The 27,529-nt window shown below is 42.5% G+C and overlaps 1 protein-coding gene across 1 annotated transcript in view; it reads right to left on the reverse strand.

The window, feature by feature from the left end:
- The window catches only part of PRSS12 (serine protease 12), a 69,514-nt gene extending 45,049 nt beyond the window's left edge, over positions 1-24,465 (reverse strand). The window contains exons 1-4 of the mRNA XM_065405227.1: positions 24,078-24,465; positions 13,840-13,978; positions 10,617-10,795; positions 7,727-7,871 (exon numbers count right to left, since the gene is read on the reverse strand). Coding sequence (XP_065261299.1) covers positions 7,727-7,871; positions 10,617-10,795; positions 13,840-13,978; positions 24,078-24,465 — 851 coding nt within the window. The remainder of the gene's footprint in view (positions 1-7,726; positions 7,872-10,616; positions 10,796-13,839; positions 13,979-24,077) is intronic.
- Between the last annotated feature and the right edge of the window lie 3,064 nt (positions 24,466-27,529).

The following is a 27,529-nucleotide window of genomic DNA, read 5'->3' on the forward strand; positions in this document are numbered from 1 at the left end:
TTTAAACATAACTTTGCACCTTATATAGAGAGGGCAGATAATGTTTCAAAACATGAAAACACTTGTTTATGGTCAGCTTGTTAGCTGAGGGGCCAAGGCTTCTGGGAGTTGCTCTTCTTGTCCTCTCTCCTGGGTGAATACCTCCACTGATTCAGCTTCCCCTGTGGGCACAGAGGGCAGCAGGGTGTGGGGGGTCAGGGTCTTAACATTCAATGGAGTTGCACCAAGGAATAATTTGACTGAGTAGGATAAGGTAGGGGGTAACAGTTTCACAAGTGCCTAGGTGACTTAAGATCTTAAAGTTGCATTTTCAAAAGAGAAAGTAATTGGGATTTAGGCTCCTAAGTAACTTTTAAAAATTGGACTTAAATTTCTAGGTCAGTTAGACCCAGATTTTTAAAGGTATGTGGTCCTAACTGATTTAGGAGTTTACGTTTCATTTTCAAAAATGATTTAGGCACTTATAAACCTAAATTCCACTGACTGTCAATGGGATTTTGGCTCCTAAGTGCCTAAGTCTCTTTCGAAAATGAAAATTAATCTAAATCAGTTATGCATTTCAACACTGACCACAGCAATACCAACATACTTTTAAAAATCTGGCCCTTAGGCCACGTCTACACTACCCATTGGATCGGCGGGTAGTAATCGATCTATCGGGGATAGATTTATCACGTCTCATCTAGACGCGATAAATCAATCCCCGAATCGACGCCCGTACTCCACCTCGGCAGGAGGAGTAAGCGGAGTCGACGGGGGAGCTGCGCCGGTCAACTTGCTGCCGTGAGGACGGACAGGTAAGTCAAACTAAGATACTTCGACTTCAGCTACGCGAATAGCATAGCTGAAGTTGCGTATCTTAGATCGATCCCCCCCAGTGTAGACCAGCCCTTAGACATTTTGGCATATGTTACCCACATCCATCACAGTAGCTTTAAATGAGAATTTTATTGCACTCTAATGTTATCTAGTGTTTAAAATGTAGCTTTTTAGTACCAGAGCTACAGTAGAAAGAAAGAAAACGTCTGCAACAAAATGTTACATACTTTGTGTATTTCCAAGAGTATATACATAAGGAGTGGGTTTGTTTTAAAAAAAAGGTAGCATGCTGCCATCACCTTGGCATCATTCTAAGTCTCAACAGCTATTGTTATGGTTTGTTTTATTTTAACATTGCAATCACATCATTTTTTGGCATCTTACAACCCTAAGAACTTGTCTATGTGCACTTTAACTATACTGGTAGAGTTAAAGTGACACAACCCAGCAGTATGGATACTGTTATAAAAGTGTTTATACCATTATAGTTATTCCCATCTGGGAAGGGAAATAAACTAAACTGGATAAGGCATCCTTATGCAATTATCACTATCCACATCTGGGGTTGTACGGATAAAAAAAAATATCTGATAAAAAAAGTCACACACTGAAATACGGTAGTTATGCTGATACAAAAACAGTATGTGGGCCAGGCCTTCAATACCCAGAACTCAGATAACCTGATCTCTACATAGAGTAAGGATATTTAATCCCATTCACCTGCATGCATAAGGATGGCTTAGAGTAAGAATGGATTGGGGGGATCTAACAAATCCACTTTATTTTAATAATCTGATACTAAATACTTTGCTAAAAATGTTCTTGTATCCAAGTATTACATGACACAGCATATCATTTGTAAAATAAAAATAAAAGCTACATTTATTTGTATACCAATCTTTCAGTCCATACTGCAGCAAAACTTTTATCCATACTAAATTATTATACAGCTTTATGCCTCTTCCTCCCAACAACATCCTCTGAGGGGTGCTCAGAACTTTTGAAAGTTGGGATACTTATTTAGGCACCCACTCTTTAAAATCTAGGCCTTCCCCACCTAGTTTCTTGCAAGTGCTGCAACATCTTGGATTTGTGCCTTTTTTTCAGCATCCCTTGTTTCAACATTTTTCCACCTTCATTTCTTTTCCCCCACCCTCGGTGTTGAGGGATCTCCCTTATCTTTCCCCATTCTGTTGATAACCTTTTAATATCCCATCCTAAAGCCCATGCATCATAATGATCCTCCCTCTGACTGAAAGTTGGATGGAATTCCTTCTAAGTACTACTTCTCTTAATTTGAATGGAGAAGTGAGTATTGGACCTCCCTAGAAAAGCATCCCAGGGCAGCCATTTTAGGAGCCATTGAGATCTGGTCCTCCAGCAACTAGAAGGACTAGGAATGAGCAACAGCCAATCAAGGCCCAACAGGCCATAATAAAAGGAGCTGTTTGCTGCAAGCAAAGCAGCTCCTGGTGGCAATTGTGGAGTGAGTGTTCTTTAGTCTATATCCAAAGGAACCAGGCTGGGCTAAGGCCCTTTGCTGCCACAATTGGTGGCAGGAGTTCAGTAGCAACCATGCTGATTCAATTCTAGAGAAGGGATTAAGCCCCAGAAGGGTAAGAAACCATATAATTGGCTTGGAAGGGCAAGGAACTTCTTCCAATTGAGTTGTTGTACCCTGGTTGGGGTTTGGAATGTGTGACCCAGCTAGAGGGCTCAGCCACAGAAGATCTGCTGAGGTAGGCTGAGAGCCTGCAGGGGTGCTGAAGATAGTAGCAGCACCATGCTTGGCTACTGGGGGGTGCTTTCAGAGGCAACTATAACCCACCACAGTGTGCGTCTCATTTTGTGAGAGATGCTTTAGTTAGACATTATTGTCCTTGCACACTTCACCACATGCATTAGGAACTTTGAGTTCTAACAACAGATATCTTGCTCTAATATCTTGCCCTGGGAAGTGGTACTCAAACCAAGTTTGGAAAATACTAATTTAACATGTACCTAACATGTTTCATTTCCCCAGACCTTTGCAAATAGTAATAACCTATCTCAGAGGGGTGAGGTGAGGATTAAAGTAAAGTCCCCTTGTCACAGAAGGGGCAGAGAGCTCAATGGCCTACCCAAAGTCACAGAAAGAGTCAGTGTCATAGTCCAGGTTAAAGAACTCAGGAATTTCTGGCTCCTAAGCAACAACTCAGAGCTCTTGACCACACTTCCCTAAGCTAGTACTTCTCTCTTTTATGCCTCTCTTGGGAAAGGCACTCATTTGAACCTGTGCTGTGTGTTATCACAGAAGATGCCACTGTTATGTAGCACAATTGCCAACTCTCATGACTTTACTGCAAGTCTAATGGTATCTTGTGTTTTTTCTTAAAGCTCCAGCTCACAGAATCATGTAAATAATGAGAATCTCTGCTTTTTTCTTTTTTTAATGAATTCTCTAGCCCTCTAGGTTGTGGGAAAACTTGAAAACATTAAGCCTTTAGGCTTCAAAATTGGAAGGCAAATAAAGACAACCACATCTATTATTCTTAAAAATCTCATGATTGTAGGACCTGACTCATGACTTTTCAATGCTTGTATTAGGTAGAGAAGTAGCCAGTTCAACCAGACCTGTTCTGTTTGTTATACTTCATAAAGTGCTGTTTTATTAAGTGATACAAATTTGGGTTAGATACTATATATTATGAATCTGTAGTATGTTATATTGCAGAGGTCGGCAACCTTTGGCACACGGCTCGCCAGGGTAAGCACCCTGGCGGGCCGGGCTGGTTTGTTTACCTGCTGCGTCCACAGGTTCGGCCGATTGCGGCTCCCACTGGCCGCGGTTCACCGACCCAGGCCAATGGGGGTGGCGGGAAGTGGCGCGGGCCGAGGGATCTGCTGGCCGCCGCTTCCTGCCGCCCCCCGCCGCCCCCATTGGCCTGGAGCGGCGAACTGCGGCCAGTGGGAGCCGTGATTGGCCGAACCTGCGGATGCAGCAGGTAAACAAACTGGCCCGGCCCGCCAGGGTGCTTACCCTGGTTGCCGACCCCTGTTATATTGTGTGCTGTAAAGTGCAAAAATACACTAAGACCAATTTTTCAAGATGAGGTGGCTAATCCATATTTAAACCATTAAATAACAGTTGCCCAATCTTCAAAGATGCTGAGTGCCTTTACTTCCCATTGATTTTGAGGGGCTTTGTGGATGCTCAGCACTTCTTGATATCAGGCTACATTTATATACATGGCTAAATATGGACTTAAGAACCTACTTTTAGGACATTCGCTTTTGAAAATCTTGGTCTCTATATATTACTTTTTCATGAAATATATTACTTGTGCTCCCTGCATATTGGCAGACTGCTGGTGTAAAAGTACTATTTTGTACAACGGTAAGACTGGCCTACTGGTAGACTTTTAGAGGGCATTATTTTAACACAACCGAAAGCTCACTACAGCATAAGCACATCTTCTTCCAGGGTCCAAATACAATGCTTTACTAGTAGTAAAGCTGTCATGGGTTCTCCTTGAAAACTCAGACATTTGTAAACATCAATCTCTGAGCTAACTATAACCCCTATGCCACTATTTAGTGTATATCCAGTAAGGTGTGAATCTTTGGTACGACTCTTATTAGTATTAGAGAGCATCTTCCAGAGACAGTACTTCCAAGAATAATGTTAGCATGGCAGGGTGGGGACAGTGGTGTGATACATTACAGAATCATGTATTAAGATTGTATGCATGGGAACCAGTCAGTATAGAAAATTACATATATTTAATAAGGTAGGAAACTCTGCAATTCCATTATCAAGAATCAAAAAATAGTTTCCTTGCTTTGGAAATACGTTCATCCAGAAGATTTCACAAAATGACAGGGTAAGAAAATTAGATTGGTGCTTAATTCCCCTCCTGCCACCTTTGCAATTTTAACATGATATAAAATCTCATCTCTTGCCTTTCCCAGAAGCCTTGTTAACATCTTGCTTTCATCTCCCAGGCAACTTCACCAATATTAAAAGGTCTTCAACCTTTCTTTTAAAAAATTAAATTAGGAGTTAAATTGTAGATGATATTTCAGTTTTAATGAACTGTCCTTGCTTTGCAATTGTAAAAGGTAGGCAAGATATAGAGGCCAGAAGGAGAGCAGCCCCAGACTCTCACAGGTCCTAACTGCTGGGCTGGGATAACTGTGATAAATTATCTGACTTCAGTTTATGGAGTAACATTTGCATAGCATGCTAACCACACGTAATAAAAAAGCCTCTTCCAGTATCTCCTGCTTCTTGTAGGTCTCATTACACAGCAGACGGAGACTACGGCATGCAAAAGAGAGAAATTTACCATCTGCTAAGAGGCCTGCAGAAATCGGGGAGATAATGTTTCAACTCCTGACCGTGAAAACAAAGTATATTATACTCTAATGAGACTCTAGATTTCCAGTGCATCAGAGACCACAAATCCCACTGAAATAACAAATTGGTGTTTATCAAAAAGTATATGGGGAAACCAAATAATGAAATAAATGAGCAGTAGTTTCTGCTTATCACCAGAAGATTAATCCTCTGAGGTTTTATATTGTAGTAATGCTAAAGCAAAGCTGAAAGAGCATGGGACACTATTGCTGAGAGGGTTTATTTTACACTTTGTAGCACATTTCCATTTGGATTAACTGTAGGCAAATGTGGATGTTTGCCCTATTTTGTAACTGCTGTGCCTGCCTCTGTTGGTAAAATTTCAGCCTGGGGATAAAGAGCACACCTTTCAAGACATCTTGCTTCTTTGGGTACATCTACGCTATATCTGGGAACGTGCTTCCCAGCTTGGGTAAACAGTCAACATGCTAGCTCTTCTCAAAATAGCAATGCTGCTCAGGCTAGCTGCCTGAATACGTACTCAGGGATCCAGGCAGGTTTGGTCTCAGGCAGCTAGTCTGAGCTGCTGCCCATGCTCTCCTTGGCTTACCCTGCTAGTTTTAGTGCATTAGCTTGAGCAGAGCTAGCATGAGTCTGTCTCCCCAAGATGGGGGAACACTCCCCTACATGTAGCCTTTGAGATCATGTACAACTGTAGACTTTTTTTTCAAAAAGTCTAAGCACCATCCAAACACACGTGCTCCTATTAATCCACTTTTACTCAGAAAACAAAAGGAAATCAGGTCCATCCCAGAAATAAAATCTATAGAAATTAACCAAAAGCAAACATGTTCTAATGTAATCCTGCCAGGCACAATAGTGATACTGCAAGTAGCCCTTTCCAATGACACTATATTAAATGCAATTCACTAGCTTTTGATAATAGCCCAGTAACATTTGAGCATCATAGAAAAGCTCATGAGGAAATTAATAATTCTGTATTCAGAGCACAATTTGAATGGTATGCTCTAAGTCAGGCCTGGGGCCACAAACTGAATGAGCAGGATACAAAGAAATATTGAATAGCTACCCATTCAATGAGCACCATCCATTCTGTCCATTGAATCAGATAGGGGTCCTGTGGGAAAAAATAGTGTGATGGGAGTAATTAAAGACTGTATCCTAATCCACATGCACAATTAGGTTAAATCAAGGTTACACAGGCAACCTAAATTCTGATATTTTCTAACTTTTGAGTGCTTCACTTTGCCACTTTAATGTTCTTTAATGTAACTTTAGTATGTAATTTCCTAGGTTTTAAAAAAAAATTCAGGTTTTTTAAAATGTGGAACTTATTGATTCTCATATGAGTGATCAGCAGGGTTAGACCTCTTAGATCCACCACCCAGACTTCTGCCACTTGAGCTAAGTAATTGATAGCAGTAGTAGGTTGTCATTCTCTATGTGGGCCAGCCACTAGAGGGAGATGAGACACATATTTTACTTACAGGTTTCACAGGTATTTGCTGACAGGAGACTTAGAAATCCTGGGTTCTATTCCAGGTTTCTGAAGCCACTGTATTCTAGTGACCATTGACCTATGCCTCTGGCCCCTGCAGTCTGTGTTCCAGTCCTAGTCTCCCTCCAGCACAGCTCTCCTCAGCTCCTCATTCTTGCCTGTCTCATCACCATTCCCCCATAGTTCCACATCCCAGTCTTTCCCCACCCTTCTGTTTTGTCCCAGTCCTTCACCACCATCCCTCCAGCTTCTTATCTCAATCCCTCCACCGTGTTTTCCCCCAGGTTGAGCTCCTCATCCCTTTGCATTCCAATCAGGTAGCTTTCTCCCTCTCTCCCTCACTGCTTGGGGATCAGCAGGGAGAAGACAGTCTCACTGCTCTCAGTTCATGTGCTCGGTGCCACAGTCATCTCTGACTGCCAGAAAGAACAACTGCAGAAAAAGTACTGCTCACCCTCTACATCCCTGGGATGGATCATTCTCAATGCAGACAGCATCTTTGGAGAATTTAGCTGCCAGATGTTAATAAGTCTCTAGCGAACATGTGCAAACTGACACATTCCAGAGGCTCATAACTTGGCCAAATTTGGGCAGATTTTCACAGGGATAGCAAAAGGCAGGGCAGCACCCATGCCAAAATTAAAGTTCCTGCTCCAAAGTAAAGAGGTGCTAGGCCTTTAATTAAATGGTTGTACAATTTTTTTTAACAAGAGCGAAACATTTTTTCTTAACCTCATGACTGGAAATGACTGAATGGTTTTTGATCAAATTTTCTGAAAAAAATCTTTACCCCGAAATAGTCCCCCATCATGGAAAACTTCATCTCAAACTGCTAAAGTTTGGTTAAGTTATAAGCAACTGAAAACAGGGTATTATGATGGAAAGTGTCAGGCCTCTTTAACAACAGGCATGGATAAATGTGCCATCTATAATTTTGGTGGCTTCACAGTGTAAGTGCAATTTTTAAATGTTCTCCTTTTGAAAGCATTGTGTATTGTTTCTTAGCTTTCCTTCTTTGTTAGGAGTAAAATGTATTTAGAAAAACTAACCCAAGGCCAAGCTGCCTACAGACAACTTCAGCATCTGCATCATCCCACTGGTCATCACAGACAGTCCCCCATTGGCCAGTATGGTAGACTTCCACTCTTCCTTCATGAGCATTGCTCCCACCAGCCAGACGGATTGGAATAAAGGCTACAGTTAAACACAAAACAGAGGAAAAAGTCATTTATTTCCCAAAATGATACTCAAAGCTATACACAAATGGAGAGCACTCAGCTTCACTTGGCTTTGGTCAAGTATTATGCAACTTCTTAACTAGATGAAAATCCTGAAACTGAACTGGTTAGAGAAGCCTAAGTGCTTGCAGAATTTTAGGGCTATAGGGACAAATGCTGCTCTCAGTGAAGAGGGCGGGGTGGTGGAACTGCACCAATGTATGTGAAGGCAGCATTTACTCCACAGAGTCTCGATCACATAGGGTGAAATCCTGGCTCCCCTAAGTCAATGGCAAACCGCCCACTGATATGCAGTGGGGCCATGATTTCACCCAGAATATCTTCTGGCACTGATCCCAGTCTGTACCATAGTCAGTCAATGAAAAGTCACTCTATCTGGATTATTTTAACTGAGGAGGGTTTTCCCCTTAACCTCTATCTGCAGTGAGTCTTCCTTGTTGCTCAAATTGGGGGCACAAGGTTCCCTCCAGCTGTGACTCCTGCACGGTTTTCCTTTCAACAGCTACATATCTGAGCATGAAACTACAGTGATGGAAATGATACAAAGTTATATAATGCACTTGAACTATTTTGATGTAACTTTTTAAAAGATTATATCAGTATCAAATGTCTGGATGACTAAAGTGTGACTCAGTTCAGTTTACACTCTCCAGCAAATTAACTTTACCCTGTTATCTTTCCATTTATTTGCCTGCTGAAAATGAGCATTTTGGAATTTCTGAAGACCCCCTCTGAACATTTCACCAGCCATGAAAGCTGATGATTTTTCTGATGAAGCTTTCATAGAAAGGCTAGTGGTGGCAAGAATCTGCAAAAACACAAGCAACTTCAAATAACTTTACCTAATTAACTTCAATTAACTTCAACCCTAGACTATGAACTATAAATCAATCTTCTTCTAGCACTCTTAAAACAGACAAAGTTATTTTATTCCACTATGCCTAAATGAGCCCTCTAAGCAAAACAAAGAGGCTTTCTGTTGAAATTTCAACTTCCTTTGAATGGAAGGGGAAACTTGGTGAACTAGGTAGTGTGACTTTCAAAATCCGTATTTTTAATTTCTTCATGTATTATCAACCTCATAAAATTGAAAGCTTACTTGCCCTGGAAATAATATGTAGGAAACTTCACTCTCAATTGCACTAGCTTTAAACTTCACAACAAAGGATTCAATCCAGCACTGACATCAATGGAGTTATAGCTGCATCAGGAATGCAGAATAAGGACCAAAGTGTGAATATTTGCCAAAAACAGTGAGATTGTAAACACACTCTAATGACTTTTCAAAATCTGTTCATGCATACATAAAACATCAGTATTTTAATGCACCTCCATAGTATGTGGGGGGGAAGGGAGGATGGCAGAATCTACAAAATAAACTGTAGCTACTTGTATAATCTTTCTTTTCTGTTTTGTGCAAATAATAAGGGTCAAAAGTTTGAATTCTGATTGACCTATTTGTGCTAGCAATTCTTTGCTAATGCATTCACTGTCTCTTGGACACTCATGTACCTGATTTGCAGGTATAGTCAAGTACTTAAATATTCAAGAATCTGACATTATATCCACAGTTATTTGAGGCCATACTTATGCAGGTAAAAAAAAAGGAAAGCCTAATGAAAGCAAGGCTGAAAACTTGACCCTAAGTGCGGCTGAACACAATTGCTTAAATGCCAAATATAACCTACCTCTTATGGAAATTATTTATCCTCAAATATATAACTGTTCACTTAACTTGGTGGAGTTAGGGCTAAGGGAAAAGATTTAAATTGTTTAAGTAATACATCTATTTTTAAAATATTTTTTTTTAAATAAGAGGGACATGCTACCTACAGATCCCAAACATATTCACTCTGATAGCAAAAGTGAAGAACTCTGTTTGTGTAGAATGTACACTAGGAGTTAAATCTCGATCCCATTGAACTCAATGGCAAAATTCCCATTTGGCCTTCAGTAGAACATCATTTCCCTTACTTCAGTGGTCCAGTTTGTTTCTGAAATTAACTGGAATACTGCCCCCATTTCCTGTACAACTGTGAAGGTAAGTATGACCAAAACAACTTGATCACTTACTCTTTGAACATTTTAAATATCAAAATATCCGTCATAGGAACTTGGGCAAAAAAATGTGTCCATCCCTGCATGGGCCATAAGGTAGAGATGGGGAAGAGAGGGTACAAAGCCTTACACTTTCTTGTAACTCTGTGCAGGGGCCATCTACAATCACAGCTCTACTCTAGTGCCAGTGGTGTTAATTCCTCAATGAGGGTAAGGTGAGAATGGAATCATGGCCCCCCAACACCCATCACAGAGCCCAGGGGAGCTGCTGCATGTGGAAGCAGAAAGCACACTGCACCCTTTCCAAGAGTGACAAAACTCACTCCAGCATCTGCAACTGCCCTAGACCCCCTGCCCCTCTGCTTTGGAGAAATTCTGGCTAGTTCAAACAGAATTCCCTCTGGGATCCTCACTGCTGCACAACCTACCCTTCCTCACAGCCTGTGTTTTAAAGCAACAATTAGCTATTTGCTGCTCTCAGAATGTGGAAGGACTTTTAAAAAGTGAATGATACTATGCTACATTTTATTTTAGATCTTTTCTTGGAAGAGGAAATTAAATTAGGATTGTTTTTTAATGTAATCGTGTACATTATGACTGTTCAAATAAGGCAAAAAGTTCATAAAAAATTATATACTTTTACCATGGGAAAAGCTACACATGACAGCAGCTGCCATTTTTTGAGGACATGTTCCGCCCTGCCAGATGTCTTTTTCACACAGCAGTATATTTTCTTCATCACCATGGCAACGTACATCACTCCAATAAACAGGGATAAGGCCCAGTCCAGAAAATGGTGTATACTTTGCTGTACCTCTTTTGCTGTAGAAGGAAAGATCAGCATTGGATATTAGGAAATATTTGTTTGAGATGTTCACTCACAAATGCATGGGAGGCCAAATCCTGGGGTGCAGGAAAAGGATTTTGCTCAGCAAGAAAAAGTTGCAGGGCAGAATCCTTGTCTGCAGTCAGTCAGGATGTTCATGCATTTGGGCCCTCACCACTAATACAGGATATGAAGAGGAACACCAAATGTAGCCTGTTTTCCCCCATTCCAGTATAAGATGGTTTGGTATAGTGGAGCCACACTGCACATGAACCAGTGGGGTCTACATAACCTCTGACCCAATCACATTCCCCTTTCCTGTATGCTGAGTGGCAGAGACCAATCACAGAGATCTCTTCCACAGGCCACAAAAGGGCAGCTTCCCTACATGAGGCCTTCAGTGCTCTTGTTCCACTATACAGCTAACACAGTTTTTAAGGGTACGTCTACACTGCAGCTGGGAACAACCCTCCCAGCCTGGGTAGACAGACTTGCACTAGCTCGGCTTGAGCTAATATTCTAAAACTAGCAGGGTGGACATTGAGGCTTGGGGTAGCCACCTGAGTTCAGCTCGCTCCCAGATGCAGTGTAGACATACCTAAAGCCACTTTTGTCCTTTATGTGCCTCCACAGGGTACCCAGGATTTGTCCCATAATTAAATGAATTTTGCAAACAAGAAAAAGGCAGACAGTGTAAGGCCAAATGTATAGAGGTGCTGAAGAATACCCACAATTTTACCTGATCATCTGGCCCAAAGTTTGTGCCATGACAGCATAAGCATGCGTTGTTGTCCACTCTTATTTGCATGGATTCTTATTTTTAGTCATTCTTGTTTAAATGGTTCTGTCATTTACATCATCACTAAACTTTCCTTGCTGATAAGGATCCTATACAACCAAAATACTCAAAGTGCTGAAGGTAGGAACAAGTTAAAATGAAAACAGGATAAAGAAATATTGCATGTAGGCAGCTGAAACCATAAGCAAAATCACAGCCTCCAGATGGGCTGAACTTTTATCTCCTCTAATCTGCATATTTTTATAAGTTGGCTTGGTGTATGCAGATTAACATTAGACATTCCAAAACAGCTTAGATTCAGTTCTGACTGGCACTCTTAAGAGTGGAATAATCACCAGAAATGTCAGAGTGCAAATATTGCACACTAACACCCAGAGCCTGTAGCAAACAAGATGACATTTGATGTACAGCTGAAACAATGTCAGAAAGGCAATAAAGCCACCATATTTTGTGAGTTACTATGAAACTGTAAACTGAATGGGATATTGAGATGATTCAAGTAATTGGATTGGCTAATGCACAAGGTATTGATTCTTTAGAAGCCTAAATTGCATTATCCTTGAAAAAAATCCATATACTTATGATCATTTCTCACCCCCCTCACCCATTTTCATCTTATAATAATTACACCATCTATATAGGCACTTCTTAGAGATAAATGACTGGCTAGGGTTAATGGAGCACAGTTCAATACTTCCTAGCTGGTAATTATCCCCAGAAAATATCCTGAAAGTTATTATTTAATTAATCAAACCACTAGGGAATATTCATAGCAACCTACTGAGTATGATATGATAGTCACACCTGCCTGTCAGATCCCGTAATTTAGACAGGCATTCTCCTGTCTCTGTTAGAGATAACTTTACAGGTAGTGAAAGGTTAAGTATACACATGCCCTCCCCCGCAAATAAATTTGGAGTCTTGACAAAACATTTTGTTTTCTATTTTCTGCAGGCATCTGGTAGAATAGATAATTTCTGAATAGACAAATACAGAAATAACTGCTGCTTGCTAAGCCCAGAAAGTCCCAGGGACAGTAGGAGCGCTGAGGTGTTAGCCTAATTCAGGGCTTCTCAACCTGTGCAACATGACTAAAATTCTGTAAACCTTCTCCATGAAAATCATGGCACTTCTCCTGATTTACCTCATGTACAGTGAGGTCAGAATCAGGCCCCATATTTCTTCTCCCCAGTTTGTATTTATTCCCCTGATGAGTCTAGAGACCTGAAGGACCTACTGACCAGATGAGCCTGTTAAATTTGCAGGGTTGTTGTGAGTATGTATGCATCAAGGATCGCCCCACATCTTAACAACATCCCTCAGACTTCCCAATGAGCTTTCTCCTTCAGACAAATCCTCAAGACATCCCTTCTTTTCATGTGAGACATCAAATCTACAGGGTGGTAGGGAAGAAGAGAAGGGGGTTGCTTGACACTCTTCACTCGCTATCCCATGCACTGCTCCCCAATTCCCATGGAAACAGTCCTTGCATGCCCTAACCTTTCATAATCAGATTCCCAGTTTTCAGTGTGAAAACCTGGTTACCATCTTTGCCTCTCATTCTCTTCAGATGCCAGAAGCAGCCTACAAACCATATGTTGATTCTCACAGCAACTCCTTTGAAACATTACAAGAATTGGGGGTAAGGATTCTGGGGATAACCAACTTTAATATACAAAACAGAACAGGTAAACACCTCAGGCAGCAAATATTAGTGGTTGCAACATGCTTACTACCTAGTTATTGTGTAACTGTGGACGGGTGGGTAGAGAGGGCACTTTTTTACCTTGCCTCAGGCAGCAAATGCTTGGTGCATCTGAGGAGTAACCGTTGTGAGTGTTTGAATGTTGGGTCATGGAAGGAAAGATATTAAAACTCAGGCCTAATGTTATATTGTGGCATTGCTTCACAAATATCTTAATAGCATTGGACACATGGTTATAGATTCAGCTGCAAAGTCTGTAACACAATACCCATTTCTTTCTCTGAAGAAGTCATATAAAGGTTTTATGTACACATTCCCAACTCTCTCACTACTACCTTTGCTAAGTAGGTGTACCACTTCCTCTGTCATTTAGAGACTGTATCAATTGAGAATGAAGCCATCACTTAAGAGCAACACTTTTTTTTTCCAGAATAATATCCCATTCCTAATGGATTTTAAAAATATCTATCAAATCCAGAGCTCCTAAATATGACATTGAAATAAGCTGGTAAATTTGATCTGGGACTAAAACTTACCCAAGCTCAAGCTGCCGACATATGACTGATGCATCATTATTGTCCCAATGACTGCTGCAGATTGTTCCCCAAATTCCATTCAAATAAACTTCAACTGTGCCTTCAAACTCATTCTTGCCACCTCGAAGTCGCACTGACCCTAGATAAGAGAATTTTAAATGATTTAAATAAGATGTTTGCTGTCCATGGCTGAGTTAACTTGTGCCATTTGAAGGACATGCAGTCTCATGCTCCACTCTGCTACAAATATTTTCATGTATCATGTACTTGCTTCAAGTTCATTAAAGAGGGTGCTTCTAATTAGCACTCTCTGGTATCTAATAATTCCTTTCTGTTGACTCAAAAGGAGGTAACCCATTCCATACAATAATTTAATGAGGAAACATCTTGAGTCTAACACTGCAGCCAAATATCAAAGATGTGGGGAGAGAGAATATATGTACATATCAATATAAATCTCATCAATGATAGTCTATACATAAATTTTGTTAACATAATCGGCAATGTTATAACAAGGAAACAAAATATTATACACAAGTGATATATTTTTATCTTCCATCTGATTTAAAGGAATTATAAAACAATCACATGGATTGCATAGCTTCTGTACTGACCCACATAATATATTATGCATGTCATGGATGCCAGCAGTTTATTTCAGGCCAAAGAATGCATTTGTTCTTACTTGCCATCAAACGCTTGATGTAGTTATTACAAATTCATTATAGGCCTCTATCAAATTTCCAAATAAAACAACCTCAAAACATAATCATAACACACATTCTTTTCCAGACCTTGTGTGTGTATCATCAAAATACAGGTTGAGAGCACAGAACACAAAATCAAGAAATTGAATAGTATTATAGTAGATACCACAGTATTCTCTTTCCAACAGTGTAAAAAGTCCCTACAGCTACATGCAATTCAAACACCAACTGCAAAAGTGTGAAACAGTCACAGTCATATTTGTTATGCTACAAAGGGAGAGCAAACAATGAATGTGCCATAAAAATGCTACTATTTTGACAAGAAGGTAATATATTGCAGCTGTTATAAAAAACTATAGATGGGTATTGCATGAAATATCAAGTGATCCACCTGCCTATACTCTGTTCTATTTAATAGCATAGCATAGGCCCTTTCCACTCTGTAATTTTTTAAGCAAGGGGAAAAAAATCTTTCTATTTATTATAATGGCTAGGTTAAATTTTTGTTCCCTCCCCACAAATTTCACTGCAAGTCTGTTCTGTTTTGAATGCAGTTCTCCAGGGTTATAAAACCTTGAAGGTGAACCATTGCCAAGTAATTCAAGTCCATTAACCTCAGACTTGATGTATGTACTTTTTTGCCCGTGACTTATTTTCACAGCATGTAATACAGTAATATACAAGTACCGCTTATTAAATCAATTTAATAAGGTGATCCTTTTATACAGAATACATGATTTTGTAAAGATTTAATTATAACAATACTATATAAAAGCACTGAAAGAACAGCATTTTGAAGACTCTACTATATATCTGAATAAATCAATATTTTACTCCATTTATAGCCTTCCCCTTTACACACAGACATAGCCAGATACACACACTGGAATTTTATCTCCTATATCTGTTCTTTCCAAAACCCTTCTGGATAAACTATTATTTTAATCACAAGACATCAACTGCAGACACAGCAATATTTAGAACAAAGTGATTCCTGACATACCAAAAAGGGGGCTTTAATAGTTGTCTGTCTCTTAAAAAATAAAAGGGTTATTTTTGTACAATGATCTTTTTCCTTTCACAATCGTGTGGGACACCCATGGTAAGCAATAAAAGTGCTTCCTGCATAAATATTGCAAGACCTTTCTGTTATCTGGATAAGTAAATACTTGAAGAGTAAAAATTCTCCTTTCAGAGCCACAAGATAGATCTTGACTTCAATATTCTGCTCTTTCTGCATCTACAGAATTCCCACTGGCAACACTGAGACTACTCATATACAGAGAGTAGACTAAAGTATCAAGATTAACTCTGCACATTGGAGAATTTTGCCCTAACACCTGAAGTCCTTTGCTTGTCTAATATTCTCCAAATTTTACAAGTTCTCTACAAAAGTTTTATTTACAGGATGTCTGTTTGCACAATATCGGACAAAAGTAAAGTGATACAGTACTGTATGTACTTCATATGTTATTCATGCACTCTAAAGAATGTGTGAGTATGTATCATATGACTCGTGTCATAATTATGTAGTGGATAAAACCAGTTCGCAAATGAACTAAAACAACTTCCCCCAAAGTTTACTTAACATGTTGCAGTATTCTGGCACACTGGCAGCTGCTACTCTGAATTTGACTCACTGGATTCATATAGTTTTAAAATACACAAATGACAAAATGTGATACGTAATTTCTATATGAAGGAATAGAACTAATTTTAAATAAACACATCAATCTTTTAAACATTTTTTTTGGTTTGGCTCTTTTTTCTATAGATAAAACTCTTGATTTTGTAATAGGCCTAGTCTCTTAATATGAGATGTATGATGTACCATGGTGGAACAAGGAATTACATTTATCAACACTAGTATATGTTCATAACGTATTGCTAATTAGCTATTCATTACTATACCCTTATAGAGAATAAATGGTCCATGATAAGGTATTTTCCTGAGTATACTTGATTCTGTGCATGCATTTAGGGCCCCCGTCAGGTTCTGTTAAGTCAATGGGAAAACATCTGTTTACTTTAATGAGTGTAGGATCAGACTCTTAGTTACAAGAAAACAATTTAAAAGGCCATCAGCTTAAGAGTCATATATTGTAAACCTAAACCCCAAAAAACTGTTACTAATAGTACCTTAAAAGAAAAATTTAAATTCAAAAGTCCCATTTACTTTTCTCTGTTCTGTTTTTTCAATTTTCATCTTGAAAATAAGTCAATTTCACTTTTATAGACAGTTTCAATTTCAGACACTGCTGCTGTGAAAGCAACAGGGGAATTTTGTTTGTTTGTTTGTTTAAAAGCCTAAGATTCCACTGGAACCTTGAAAAATTGTGGAAACGCTTCCATTGGTTTTAGGTTCTATAAAAGCTTGTTTTTTACAAAATTTAAACTTTGGCCCAAATTTGTGGAAATAGTTAAAGCAGGGATCGGCAACCTTTGGCATGCGGCCCGCCAGGGTAAGCCCCCCTGGCAGGCCGGGCCAGTTTGTTTACCTGCCGTGTCCGCAGGTTCGGCCGATCGCGGCTCCCACTGGCCGTGGTTCGCCGCTCCAGGCCAATGGGGGCTGCGGGAAGCGGCGCAGGCGAGGGATGTGCTGGCTGCCGCTTCCCGCAGCCCCCATTGGCCTGGGATGGCAAACCGCGGCCAGTGGGAGCCGCGATCAGCCGAACCTGCAGACACGGCAGGAAAACAAACTGGCCCGGCCCGCCAGCGTGCTTACCCTGGTGGGCCGCGGGCCAAAGGTTGCCGATCCCTGCCCTAGACCGTAGAGCAAGGCCGCCATAGAAGCCAAGCCCATTGGCTACTTCCCTGGCAGCTGTGACTATCCCCTCTCTGGAGGGGTTACAGGCTCTGGAGTAGAGTTACCTCCTGGTAAAGCAGCATTACCTCATGTGTGGATTTCTGCCCAAACTGCTGGGTTAGCAGGAGAGTAGACTCAATTTTAAAATGGTGATTTAAAAAAAAAAAAAAAAGAAAAAAAAAAGTTGACCGGCACTGAAGGAAGCATGCCACAAAGAACTACTGCTTGTCTCTGCTACCATCATACCCATCTTACACATCCTCTCAGAACCCACTGAGTCCTGACCATCACCTAGAGTGGCTTCTCAGAAGGTAGGAACACACACTGGAGCTTCTGCTTCTTCCTTCTATTCTCCCTGCCCCATCTCACACCAGTAGTTTCAAAGGATACAGATAATCCTTTTTGACTAAGAAGGTGTTAAGTGAAAGACATTGAACCAGGCTCAAATCCACCTCTACCACATCTTTAACAAGCTTGCTTCATACAAAACTATGGGGATTAAAAACTGCAGACAGAGAAATAACTGTCAAAAGTAACAGTGGAAACAGGGCTGGATGAAGATGTAAATGCCCCATGCTCCCACAGTCAAGTGATCTCATCAGAATTTGTTTCATTTACTTAAAAGTATAGCTCTGTTGGTTGCAAAGTAAAGCTTGAAAATGTGGCCTGAACATAACTGATACAGTGATATCTCCCTGAGTCTGCAGGTTGCCTGAAACAGTGCTCTAAGCAGGGCCAGCTCCAGGCACCAGCCGACCAAGCACGTGCTTGGGGCAGGGCGGCGCTCGATTTTTTATTTTTTATTCTTTTTTTTTTTATTCGGCGGCGCGGCGCTCGGAGGGGGGGGCGTGGGCTTCGGGCGGCACGGCGCTTGGAGGGGGCGGGGCTTCAGGCGGCGCAGTGCTCGGAGGGGGGCGGGGGCTTTGGGCGGCGCTCGGAGGGAGGGCGGGGGCTTCAGGTGGCGTGGTGCTCGGAGGGAGGGCGGGGCTTTGGGCGGCGTGGTGCTCGGAGGGAGGGCGGGGGCTTCGGGCGGCGTGGTGCTCGGGGTGGCGGGGCTTCGGGCAGCGTGGTGCTCGGGGGGCGGGGCTTCGGGCAGCGTGGTGCTCGGGGGGCGGGGCTTCGGGCAGCGCGGTGCTCGGGGGGCGGGGCTTCGGGCAGCGCGGTGCTTGGAGGGGGCGGGGCTTCAGGCGGTGCAGCGCTGGGGGCGGGGCTTCGGGTGGCGTGGTGCTTGGGGAGCGGGGATTTCGGCGGCGCTCGCGGGGGGGGTATGGTGGGGCAGCGCTCTTCTTTTTTGCCTGGGGCGTCAAAAAAGTTGGAGCCGGCCCTGGTTCTAAGAGGTGCATCACAATTGGGTGTTATCACCAAGACACTGTTCTAAGGAGCCCCATCAACACTACCCCAGTAGAGGATTCTGTGCATGGCAAGAGAAGAGTGCTGCGAGTCTGCTGTTTCCCTAAGTAATTTAACGCCCAGCCTCTGTGTGTGGGAGAGTGGACCCGTGCTGCCACCCCATATGCTCTCAAGGGAAGGGAGACCTTGTTGCCAATCTTGTGAGGAAGAAAGGGGGCTCTGCCTGTCTGGGAAGGGAGAAAGCCCCATGGCATAGGGAAGAGGCACAAGGGCAGGACTACTGGGTAGGGGAGGGGTCCATGTCCTAGTGTGTCTAGGACCTCAGACTGCCTTAATCTAGTTCAGAATGAAGAAAGAGGATCAGAAAATCACATATACAGGACTATAAACCTACACACTCTCAACAGAAACTCCCTTTCACTTCTACATGTTTTATATTACTGAGGAAAAACATTTACATTGTGTTTCTCAATCAATTTCACCCAACCTTACTGACAGTCAATTGTGTTTGTATACAGTTTGGTAATTTTAGTTGCTCTGGGATCTGTCCCAAGACAGATGGTTTCATAGCTGGTGTTACCGTTTAAACCAGGTTGGGTTTGCTTCTAAATGCAAGTAAGGGTATCTGTTCAGCTATTGCTGAGACTTGCTCTGCAACACCTGCCACATAGGCTCAGGATGAGACACAGGGAAAAAACTCTCAGCCAACTTTTAATTAACTCTAAAGAACAGATGGGCTTCATGTTTCTTGCAGCTTGTAAACAATATGACTATCCCACTTGCCCCTCTTGTTAGTTTGCTCCTAAATCCAAAGATTCTAGCTGTCTGTATCCTACATCTCATGAAGAACAAGTGTCAGGATAGATTGTATTTGAATCAAATGAGATGGGGATCACTTCCAATTGCAGCAGACATGTTTATGGTGTTAGGTAAAGGTGTGCCAGCATTTCCTTTATAGACTGCTACTATGTTCAAAGGTTTGTAACTTGGATGTAAATCTATTTTTGAGAAGCGGGATGGAGGCTGATACTTGATACCCTTAGTTCTAGTGCTGGCTGTTCTGAAGTTACAAGGGTAGAGCAAAGCACAAGAAACATCTTAAGTTTGGAATCACATGCCAACATCTAACATCTGTATTTTCATTTACATTTTGGGATATACAACACATTGTGGGCTAGTACTTAATGAACTGTTAAAAACGTATGTTTTAAAGTCAAATGGTGGAGTGGGTAGTGCCCTGAAAAGTCATTGCACTAGCCTTTCATCCCTGAAGGCCTGGGATCAATTGCTAGTTAGATCCAAACTGAAAATGAGTTTGATGGTCTTATCCTTGTACGTAATGGTCCATTTTCCCACCATTTAATCCCCTGCAGTAATTCAGCAAAGATAGAGAATGATCCAAGACTTGCAAAACTGGGCCTGTCCTAATTAAGGAGTGAACTGCATTGACTGGTCTGTATGGGGATGTTAGTACAAGAACTGCTTAGGTTATGGGCCCTATCAAACACCCACTGGAGTCAATGGGAGTCTTTTTGTTGACTTAAAGGTGTGCTGGGGGCCTGATCCAATGTCTGCTGAAGTCAATGGAAAGACTCCCATTCATTTCAGTGGGTATTGGATCAGTCTATGCCTCCCTATAGCCAATGCTATTAATACTCATTTTCATGAGCATTAAACTCAGTCTAAAATGATGATCTAATCCCCGTAGTTTACCCTTGGGAAAAAATGGATATTGTGCGTCCATGAGAACTAATTTTTCAAGAACTAGCAAGGGATTTTAGTATACAGTCTTACTGCACATTCAGGGATCTTTAAGACGGAAGATTCCTAACTACTGCATGTATTGGTTGAAATAGTTCTTTGGAGCATTATGGTTCATCATGTCAATAATCAATGGCTTAAAACTCCTTTAAAAATAAATTTAAATGATAGGCATGTAATAGAGCTGCAATTATCTGGCTAATTGGATAATCAGGGATAGTGTAGAACTGTAATAAAAATGGCTTCAAAGAAGTTGCTTCTGTTTCAGAGAGAAATATGACTTTCAGGTATAATTTTTAACCCTTTTTTTTTTTTTTTTTTTTTTTAACATTACAGGGAGGAAGTATAGACTGATCAGCCAGGGGCTTGATCCTTCTCTCACAACTGTATAGAGTGGTGGTAACTCAACGGGCTTTAATGTAGTTACTCTGACACAACTGGTATAAATGAGAAGAAAATCAGGCCCTGAAATTCTGTAGACCTGGAATTTATTTCCAACTCTGCCACTAATTTATGCAATTTTGAGTAAGTCACTTAACCTCTCTGACTTGTTTTCCCCATTTGTAAAATGGAGGAGAAAGAACACTTCTCTCTGAGATTCTCAAATGAAAGATATTAGAACAGTTTTATGTTGTACAACCATAACATTGTGTATACTAGCATTTTCTTATTAAGTATTTTGACAGGGTAGTATTGTAGTCACTTATTTTAATTTATGGTTTCTTTGGCTAATCATGAACACCTTTTTTGTTAGGTTGCTTTCAAAAAGTAAGTAACATCCAAATATTTATCAATTCAGAAGGAAGAAAATGGAATAAATATTTTAAATTATAAAAACTGGGATTACACTGATCAGACAAAGCACAATTTAAATGAGATTTTTTTTGTTTGACTAATATTAAAACATAAAGCAGTTAAGTACACACACATGTGCACTAAAGGTCTGTCCTATTAACATTAAGGATAAGACAAACTTAAAGCCAGAAACTCAGAGTAAAACCTTTACACATGCCATAGTGTCTAGCTATTGCAGATGCCTAACTATGCATGAGCTTCCATAGCACATGTGCAATGTGAGTGATAGACTGAGTGAGATTAACTCTGAACATCCTGCCTTTTCTTTGTGTAAATCACATATTTAACATAGCTGTATTATTTTTCTTTTTAAAGGAAACTATTTATTTTGAGTCAGTGTTATATTAGTCTTTGTAGAAAGTGGGGCTGACTTGTTGCCATGTTCCATCAGTCACATTCTGAACACACTGCCTAGAATTTTTGGTATTTCTTTGACAAAGGTTTTAGACACTTGTCCCATTAGAATCAATGGGAGTTTGCTATTAATTTCAAAAGGACCAAAAGACTGTCTTTAGCTGGAAAGAGTTAGCTACTAACCAGTAGCTATGTCCTCTATCTGGACTGGTACTAGACTTAAATTTCCTTTTTGTAAAGTGGTAGCTTAAATCAACAGAGAAGAAGCCAAGTTTAGACCAAATCTTGCAGTCCTTTTAAGAGCATTCTGCTGAAATGAAACTCCCATTGAACTTAAAGGGAGTTTTGCCATTGATCTAAATGGAAGCAGATTGGGTTTTTTGTAGAATCTGACACATTAAAAGCTCCTGACTCTATTGGTCTAAGGTGCTCATGAAGACCATTGGGAACCAGATTTAAAAATTGGGAAAAGAACTATTAAAATTAAAAAATAAATAGGCCAACATACAACCCTTCATCAAAATTAGGACTGTATTATAAGGTGGGGGATATATTTTTTCTCCCCGGGTGTAGTTATCTATTCTCCCGCAACTCTCTTATGAGCTGCCTGGTACTCTCCCCAAGGAAACACCTGTAATACATAACCACTTTCTATCTTCTTGTAAGGGTATAGAAAATGGTGTTTGATTTTGAACATAAATTTCAAATAGGTGAATGAAGGGAGCCCATCACTTTTATTAATGTATAAACAAACAATGTAGCTGCTATTGCATCATAGCAAAAGGTATAATTATCTCATAATTCACATCACCTTCTCTTTCTCATTCCCAACCTCTATCACACAAAGTGGTATTATTGTTGAAAAAGAGAGAAAAGCACTCCCAACCACTATTGTTGTGGGATCTGAAAAGGAAATCAATCCTTAAAAAAGAAAGAAAAGTATAACAAAACCCCAATAAACAAAATCAAATAAAAAATATCCTCCTCTACCTCCATTATGATGTTGCAAAAGACATGAAAGGGAACTTGTACAACAACAGGCCAGCTAACTTTTTTCTTTTATTTCTTTACAAAAGTTTGAGCTTATTTTGGGGGAAACGGATGAAAATAGAAGACAGACTAGCCTGATCTAGAAGGAAATGTTTACAGCTAGGGAAATAATTCAAGATCCGATTATCTATGTACAAATTTGATCCTCTGGAATGCTGCTAAGGGTGGTGAAATGTACGGCTGGTCTACTGCTGAAATCCCTCCTCAGTCCTCACTCACTCAGTAAATAATAAGTGCATGCAATATCTGGCCTTCTGGGCTGGTTACACACGTACAAGTTGTCAAGCAGCAGCATTAACTTGTACACCCAATTTTCCCAAGGTTTAAAAAATAAATTGAAAGAGAATAGCTGCAAGCTGCCTGATTAAAGCAATTCCTTCCTATTTTGCTTAGCAAATTTCCAGAGAAGTGTACCAAAGTCCAAAAAGGAGATTGTTGTAAATTGAATTAGTGGTATACTTGATGCAACTTTTCAGTTCAAACAGTATAAGAAATATATTACCAGAAACATATATTACCAGGACACACCAGGACCCTTCTGCTGCAAGACAAATGTACTGATGCCTTAAAAGTTAAAAACATCCTATCAGAATATCTCTTAAGTATGCTATCTTTTTTTTTTTATAAGAGATATATGTTTTTCAATTTCCTGTACCCTGAAAGGTCTGTTAGCAGGGAAATTGGTGTTAACCTCATCCACTTCCACAGTGTGGTGAAAATGAGATTCGGTGAGTTCAGCTTAGCTACGTACGACTCACTGGAGGAAAGTCATTATCTATCTGTACAAAATTCACTTCTAGTGAAATATGGCTCTGCCAAAATCCCCTTTACAGAAATGATCACTTGCACACACTTAACACGTGTACATTCATTCTGTAATAGCACAACCAGTTCGTTACAGCCTTTCCCTAGGGAAATGTGTTCAATACACCAGCACACCCCCAAGGCACCAAGTGCGGATACACAAATAGCTCAGCACACAGCATACCCATATCAACCACACACACACACACACAACCCAGACAAAACACACAGCAGCCAACACACGCTCATTTCTGCAGTTCACCCACTCACGCATAGCAACCAAACGGACACACACAGGACACAGCGGAGCAAACACACACCGCACACAAGCAGCCGCTACACGCACCCCCACCCCTCGGCACGCAATCAACCCACTCTCACAGCATGCAATCTCGACACGCACGCAATACACCCAGCTGCCAGCAGCACATACCCACCCACGCAATCGATGCAGCCGCCTCCACAGGTAGCCGGCTGAGGACAGGCTGGAGCCAGCGTGCCTGCTGCTGCCAGTGCAGCGCTCTCTCTCTCACACACACACACACGCTCACCTTGTTTGCAGTCACAGTAGCCCCAGTCCACCCTGCCCCGGCTGTTCCTGTAGAAGCACCAGGGTCTGCTTCTGCCGTCGGGGTTCCTGCAGAAGTTGTGCTGGCCCCGCAGCCCCTTCCCCTGGGGGGTCTTCTCCAGGAAAGTGGGCACCTCCGCCCAGGGCAGGCACTCGGCGCCGAACTCGGTCACGTTGACAAAGCGCCCCCCTGACCCTTCGGCTCCAGGGCAGCCGGGCTGGTGCTGGGGGGCCGGCGGGGCGCGGGGCGAGCGGGGATGCTGCGGGCTACGAGCTGGGGCAAGGGGAGGGTTAAGAGAGGCCGCGTCAAAGCTGCCTGCTAAGGGGGTCGTCCCTAAAATCAGAGCCACCAGCAGGCTGGGTAATGCCATGGTGCCAGTGCCGCCTCTCGCGGGCCATCTCCCCCTCGGCTCTATCCCAGTGTGAAGAGGGAGGGCGGGGCCGCCGCTTCCCTCTAATCCTGCCCCCACCTCCTCCGGCGCGCACACACCCTCCCCCTGGCCGGCTCAAGCTCCGGAGCTGCAGAGCCGAGGTACTTGCCCCCGGAGCGGAGCGGTACTTGCCCCCGCCCGGCTCCCCGGGAGAAGGGGGGGGGGTGTAGATGCGAATTGCGGTTACCTGCCTTGGCAGCTCCGCGCCCGCCGGGTGCCTCGCCAACCGGGGGTGCGGGCCCTTAGCACACGCACGCACGCTTCCTTGCAGAACTCGGGGTGGCCTCACCCTCCTGCCACCCCATCAGCTGGGCTGCCTACACCAGGCATCCACGGAGGGCCAATTCTGCTTCCTCCCGCCCGCTCTCCTGGGCGCCCCCCTTTGGGGGCGTCCGGGCATGGAAGACCATTAACAGCTGCCCGGAAAGTAGGTGTGAACGTCCCAGGGAGCCTCGCTGGGGTCCCTCCCCTGCATTGGTGCTGGAGGTGCTGGGGCACCCCTTGGCTTGAAGTGGTTTCCATTAAATACAGGGCTCTCAGTATCCCCCACTATAAAAATTGTTCCAGCATCCCTAACCCCTGCCTCCCCCACGACTGCCTCCTCAAGCCACTGATGAGGTTCCCGTCCCCATCCCCACCTCCCTCTCAACTCCTCTCTGCTGGGACCCCAAATCCCTCCCTGCCTTGGTTCCCCCCCCCCCAACTCTCCCCTCTTCCACACTCTCTCCTGCTTCTCTCCCTGGAGTCTCTGCTGTCCCCTTCCCCCTGAAATCCCTGCTTTGCTTTCTCCCCAGGACCCTTCCTCCCCTGGAGCCCCGTCTGCTCTTCCCCAGGAGCGGCGCCAGGGTTTTTGGCGCCCTAGGCGGGGGTCCTTCTGCGCTCCCCATCTTCGGGGCACTTCGGCAGCAGGTCCCGGAGCGAGTGAAGGACCTGCCGCAGAATTGCCGCTGAAGACCCGGAGCGCGGAAGGACCCCCCGCCGCCGAATTGCCGCCAAAGGCAGCAAAATGCCGCCCCCCCCAAATCCTGGTGCCCTAGGCGACTGCCTAGGTCACCTAAATGGAAGCGCCGGCCCTGCTCTTCCCCCACCTCTGTCTGCACCCAGCACGTTCGCTCACTTTGGTCCTCCTCTCTCAACCTGTTTTTCTTTCCTTTCATCACATCCCCAAACTCCCTGGGGAATCTTGCAGTCTCTTTGACACCATCACAAAGAGCCGCAGGAAGGGCCTGGACACCAATTCACAATGAAACCTCGGGGATGGGGAGTGTCTAGGTTGAAAGACAGAGAAATACACCCAGCACCAGGATCTGGGAGAGAGAGAGGCAGAGAGATTCCCAAACAGGTCTGGAAAACACGAAGAGGGGCTGAAAACAAATGCAGTAGGGGAAAATGTCTTCAAGGGCTTCCTGCCTCCCCCAGAACCATGTGCTTTGCATAGTAGTAATCCTCCCATCCCCAGGCATTGTGGGGTTCCACATGATCTAGTAATCCTTGATTTGCTCCTCTTATCAGGTTGGCCATCAGTTTGCCTTTTGGTCACAGACTGTTCATTTAAAACATGAGTACTTGTGGCACCTTAGAGACTAACAGGTGCCACAAGTACTCCTGTTCTTTTTGCGGATACAGACTAACACGGCTGCTACTCTGAAACCTGTCATTTAAAACATGCGTGCACAAACCCCATTGCTATTGTTTTTTTAAATCTATACTATTAATATTTTACAAAGTCTGAGGCTCTTTGGTTAAAGAAGTATGCTTTACTTGGCAGCTCTGTCTGTAGCATGAATCTTTGGATTCTCCTATCTGTAGTTTTCCCTCACTCCCCAATGTTTGTTGCAGCTAGGCAGTGTCATTCTGGGTTGAACCTGTCCACACTCAGGTTGCTCTTGTATTCTGAGTAGATCTCCACAGAAAATGAGAGAGAGAGAGATTAGTTTTCTTCTTCAATTGCACTTTCCAGTTCTCCACAAAGTCCCCAACACATACCATCACATCCAACAGAAGTATGTCTGTGACAGTTGTCCCTGACTAAGGCTACGTCTTCACTACAGGGGGGGGTCGATTTAAGATACGCACATTCAGCTACGCGAATAGCGTAGCTGAATTCAACGTATCGCAGCCGACTTACCCCGCTGTAGGGACGGTGGCAAAATTAACCTCTGCGGCTTCCCGTCGACGGCGCTTACTCCCACCTTCGCTGGTGGAGTAAGAGCGTCTATTCGGGGATCGACTGTCGCGTCCCAATGGGACGCGATAAATCGATCCCCGAGAGGTCAATTTCTACCCGCCGATTCAGGTGGGTAGTGTAGACCTAGCCTGAGTGAAAGGGGCAAAACAGTTATGGATTTAAGCTTTTATTCATAAATAGAGAGGGGCTCAATGCACAAAATTTCAGTCTGGATCAAGATCCTGGTGTCAAACATGAATGACAATGCTTGTGATATCTGGATCCAGGGTTTTAGTTTTGCTCCTCTCTGATTAAATCATTTTTGCAGCTTTGTGTTTGGTATATTAAAGATAAAGAAATTCTGATTTAAGGTTTCCACAGCAACCTTATTTTTAAATTACCCCCTTGCACATAATCATTGCACTATAATATGAATATGAATGCATATATTGTTCTCTCTCTCTCTTTTAGAGCTTCTTTTTGAGCATATATATTTGCATTGGTGTAGTTATGAGTCTATCAGAACTTAAAAGGGTTATAATATGACTTTAAAAAATTCTATACTTAAATCTGACATACAAGACTTTAGCCTAGGAGCAAAATCACTATGACCTAGTTGGCCTAGTGCATTAATATGCTTGATTTTACCCTATGCTTCAAATCATGCTCAGCCAACTTGGGCAGTATCATCCTATTTCCTAGAGAACATTTTTGGACATAATAATAAAACCAAGGTACAGTTTTCCCTAACCTGAAGGCTTTTTTTCTTTGCCCATGACCGGAAAGCAGGGGTTCTGCAGGTCAAGACTGAAGGGAAATGGTAGAATTGTGTGGTGA

Source organism: Emys orbicularis, chromosome 5 (genome assembly GCF_028017835.1).
Source record: "Emys orbicularis isolate rEmyOrb1 chromosome 5, rEmyOrb1.hap1, whole genome shotgun sequence".
Lineage (NCBI taxonomy): Eukaryota > Metazoa > Chordata > Testudines > Emydidae > Emys > Emys orbicularis.